The 4,977-nt window shown below is 38.1% G+C and overlaps 1 protein-coding gene across 1 annotated transcript; it reads right to left on the bottom strand.

Annotated features, from left to right (window-relative positions):
* Positions 1–2,310: 2,310 nt before the first annotated feature.
* On the bottom strand, positions 2,311–3,240 carry LOC140324899 (olfactory receptor 11L1-like). The gene has a single exon (XM_072403024.1). It carries the CDS (start codon positions 3,238–3,240, stop codon positions 2,311–2,313), a length of 930 nt encoding a protein of 309 aa, XP_072259125.1.
* Positions 3,241–4,977: the final 1,737 nt, after the last annotated feature.

The raw sequence follows: 4,977 nt of genomic DNA, 5'->3' as shown, positions 1-4,977 counted from the left end.
CCAGGTAAAGGCTACACACAGCCCTCATCTCTGAAACACCTGGCCTCAGGATCCAACTCCACCCCAATCTCAAAGACCTGCTCCCCCTAATATTTGTTTTCTAGTCATGTTAAGAGACAAGTAGCAGCAATTTTTCACAAGTAAAGAGTAAATGAATAATGGTTGGAGTCAGCAAAGCTGTTTTTGGCTCAATGTAAGTAGGACTCCCCTATAATGAACCAGAGGGAGCTCTGCTGCCCCCATCCCTTATTCTTTGCTGCTTCCGGGATCATCTGGAGAAGTGAATCCAGATCCCTATCTTCTTATCTATTTTGACAATTGATTTGCATCTCCACTGGGTGATTCCTATTGGGCTACTATATGCTGTAGTATCATCTCCTAAAACCTAACAGGAAAGTCTCTGATCAGAGAAAAAGTATCCGAGAAAGACTAACGGCAAAACACATCGGGACCTTTTGTCCTTTTCTATTATTTCATCATTAAACTTATGTCACTTGAGTTTCATTTGTCTGTTCAGGGCCTTTTTGACCTTCAATACTTGAAACAAGAATAACTTTGCTGTTTAATCAAATATAAGTAAAATTCACGTGTTCTAATTGCCTCAAAAGCCCCTCTCTTCCAATTTTTTTGTTTAACTCTTGATTATTACTTATCTTGGGGCTAGCAAAATTAGTAAATACATACAGCAGGAGAAATCAAGACTAAAGCTACGTACACACTTCCAATTATTATCGTTGGAAAACGAACGACGAACGATCCTGCACGATATCTACGAACGATCGTATAGCACCGATCCTGCACATAGAGATAACGACACGATCGTTCGTAGATATTGTACACACAATAGATACGGTCGTTTGAGCGATAGAGGAAGTATGTGCACGACAGGAAAGTGAACGAACGTTCGTTCATTACGCATGCTCAGCCCATGGACGATCAACGAACGAGCGTACACACCAACGATGTTCAACGATCGTCGTCCAATCCGATCCGCCGGTCCGGTCGTTCGTTTCCAACGACTTTCCTCGTTCGTCGGCGTCGTTGGTTACTTTTTTATGAACGATTTTATGCCCAATCGATCGTTCGTCGTTCGTTTTGAACGATAAAAATTGGAAGTGTGTACGCACCTTAAACTTCCTGTATTACTTGGATTATACTTGATGACGACCAATTTTGATCTGATAAAACATCCAATACAGCGCCTCCTGTACTTTCTAGCTTACGGGGATCCAAAATACCACTTTCTCAGTCTCCATACATTTAATATGCTTTTTATGTTTGCAAATTATCTTCTTTACTTTTTTTTCCTTGCAAAGGTGACCCAGACCAATTCAGGTAAACACAGGTGGGGACAGTCATGTAAATTCGGTAAGAATGATAGCAATTGTGAAGGAGAACTCAACATCATTTTGACAGGTTGTGATCGTTGATGGGAGACTCGTTTTATTCATGTTTGGTCATTTTGGGTTTTCTTGACTTTTTCAAGAGAAATACCAGTTGGTGAAAACAGTCTCCTTCCTCATTTCTAGTTATTGCCCTAGCCATTTCTCACATTAACGACTGAGCCTCGAGACTTGACAGGTCCTGTATGTTACCTTAGTGGTAGATTTGATTGTTCTTTTATTTCATTTCTTAGGACCTAACATATATGCCATTATATTTGTACTTCATAGTCTGTGATCAAAATTTTTAGCCTCCCATATGGATCAAATGTATATACTGTATATGTATATACTATGGTAATACTGGTTTGTGACCCAACCAAGTGCTAACATTAAAAATTAAATTCAATAAAAATATAGTTATTTTTTTAAATCATAAACTCTGATGTCCTCAGTTCTTTTGAAATCTGCCGTCCTTTTTAGATTTATTTTACTGTATTCACAGGGGAGATTCAACCCTTCTTTTACTCTGGGTGACCATTGTCTGCCATTCAGAAAAGAGGAGGTGAGGGGTAATGGGGAAACTGGTTCTGTTGATAATGGCCTGAGAAGAAAAAACCCTTTATTTCCCACTGTGTCTCTTGACATAAAGAGAAATCACCCCAAATGGATGTAGACAAGGGTCCAATGATGGGGTCACATCAAAGCTCTAAAAGGCAAGATACAACACTCAAATGAACAGATTTTAAGGGACCAGACACGTAATATACAAAGGGGTCTTTAGCATTGTGGTTTATTTAATCTTTTTTTAATAGATTGGGTAAAACCTTAACAGTGGATTACCTTCATTGGCTTCCTGCTTCAAGACAAATAATTAATAAAAGAATATATTCCATATAAGTCTATATTACTAAATTGAAGTCTCGCCCTATGTTTTGTTCAAAATTAGTGTTTGAATAGCTTTTCGAATTTCTTGATTTCTGAGACTATAAATGATTGGATTTAATAATGGTGTCACCACACTATAGAGCAGGGACAGAGTCTTATTTACTGTTACAGATTGCCTCCCACTAGGGGTGACATATAGGGAAATCATGGTCCCATAATAAATGCATACAACTGTCAGATGGGAACTGCATGTAGAGAAAGCTTTCTGACGACCAACTGTGGATGGTATCTTCAAGATGGTAAGGAAGATGAACACATATGTTCCAACGATGTAGATAAATGTGAAAATAAAAACAGGAACTGTTTGAGCAAACACTTCAAATTCCACTATGGAAGTATCTGAGCAAGACAGTTCAAGAACAGGAGCAAGGTCACAAAAGAAATGGTCAACCACATTGGAGCCACAGAAATCCAGCATGCAGATAAGTGCTATAGAGATGGCTGGTAAAATGATTGCACACAGCCAAGAAAAGATAACAAAGGACAAATACCGCTTGATATTCATTATGGAAAAATAATGCAAAGGCTTACAAATAGCCAGATAGCGATCATATGACATGGACGTGAGTAGAAGACATTCAGCAATTCCGGTAGCCCCAAACAAGTAGAGTTGACCGGCACAACCAAAAAACGATATACTGGTACCACCTTCCTTTATGACTTGAAGCATTTTGGGCACAATGTTGGTAGTGAAAAGAACTTCGCACATAGAGAGATTCCTGAGAAACAGATACATGGGGGTTTGGAGACGATGGCTGAGGGAAACCAATACAACAATAAGGATATTACCGAACATTGTCAGGATGTAAATTATCAGGAATAAAATGAAAATGAGAACTGTTAGACTCTGAATATGGTCAAGGCCAAGAAGGAAAAAATATGGGATTTGTGTCTTGTTCACTCCATTCATTGTGTGGTCTGAAAAAAAACACAGATAAGATTGGTATATTCTGCAGATATAAAGAAATGGCCAGATCTTTCTTTCTCTTTTAATTTTGTTTCCCTGTTGACCAGGACATTTTAGTTCCAGACAGGACAACACACTATGACTCCCCAATCCCCCAAAAAAGAATATAGAATAAAAGTATACAACATACAGTCACATTAGCACACATGCATACTTAAGCACATGCACATATCTATTACAGGTTCATGCAGAGCTCATCACATACAACATCAGCACATAAATGGTCAAACCAAGGGCACACTTAATATCTGTTTCTTCATCCACTAACTGACTGCTTTTCCAGCTTCTTCATTCGCTTTTTAACAGCTGGTGGAAGCCTCAGAAGCAGCTGTCTATAGCAGTAGTTAAAGGAAGGAGTCTTTCTAAATTTTCTTTGTTGCTGTGCTGCTCCTGAAGATTTATTAAAGCTCGCCAAGGCTGAAGAGGATACATTTCCATCAATGAAGCTGGTTGATCTAGCAAACCTGGAATAGATTTCTTAAAAGTCATTTGCTATTTGTTAGAAAATGTTTTCAATTCTGGTCCAGGTCCATTCCAGGTTTGCTGGATCACCCAGCTTCAATGATAAAAGTGTATCCTCTCCAGCCTCGGAGAGCTTTAATAAATCATGCTCAGTGTGAGCAATTTGTCAGGGCTGAGATGGGAGTTTGAGCAAAAAGTTATGGAGTACACATCTCCTTCATCTTACCCGTAAATGCGGCACAGATTCATGTCGGTCATGGTATGTAAATATTGGTTATTAGAATTGGAAATTAGAATACTACATTACATTTGTTTTTTACTTGTCCAGCAAACTACTTAGAGACCCGTAAAACTACCAGAAAGAGGACACTTAGGTGGTTCCATAAACTTTGTTCTTGCCAGCACCAACTATACTGTACATGTGGGATTCAATGACTGTTTTCCAGCACCTTCAATTGTCCAGGCAGATTCATCCTATAAATAGATGGCCTTAACTGTAGAATGCACTTGATATTTTTCCCAATCTCCCTTGGTTGTCTCCATCTGTTTACTGGGTGAATGTATTGGCTCTCATTGTCTTCCAATTTTCCAAAATGTATACATCTTTACTACTTTTTAGTGCTTTCAGTATCATACACTGTTCCCAAGTAGTGTGAAGTTTAATGTATGGGCCCCTATACCCCTTGAATCTCTTTATATTTAAATTGTTACTAGCATAAGCATAATTTCTGTAAATCCTATTCAAAAAGCCTTTAAAAAATAAAACTGCATCAAGCACATTGTTAATGCACATAAATAAATAAATATGTATCCTTGGCAGCTTAGTTGGCTCAGGGGTTTCTCATGTTCCATGTTTGCGTGGGTTTCTCCGGTACTCTGGTCTCTTCCCACATCCCCAACAAAAATTTTGCAATTAGGTTTAGACTGTATTAATAACTATGGAAGGGACTTTAGAACGTGAACTCCTCTGAAGGACAGTTATTAATTTGAATATGGACTTTGTAAAATGCTGCCTAATATGTGGGCACTATATAAACCCAAGTAAATAAATAAAAGAACACATATAATTTGTTTGCACAAAGTTTGAAAAAAGAGAAGCTTTTTTAATAGATAAAACATGGTTCCAAATTCACTGCACAACAACGATTTTGCTACTGGGAATAACACATGTGATTTACATGATATTGAGTGTGCCGATTCCGAATCTGAACTCAGAAT

The sequence above is a fragment of the Pyxicephalus adspersus genome, chromosome 2 (assembly GCF_032062135.1).
Source record: "Pyxicephalus adspersus chromosome 2, UCB_Pads_2.0, whole genome shotgun sequence".
Taxonomy (NCBI): domain Eukaryota; kingdom Metazoa; phylum Chordata; class Amphibia; order Anura; family Pyxicephalidae; genus Pyxicephalus; species Pyxicephalus adspersus.
The sequence above is the reverse complement of the archived record's forward strand: the minus strand, read 5'-3'. Positions and strand labels throughout refer to the sequence as shown.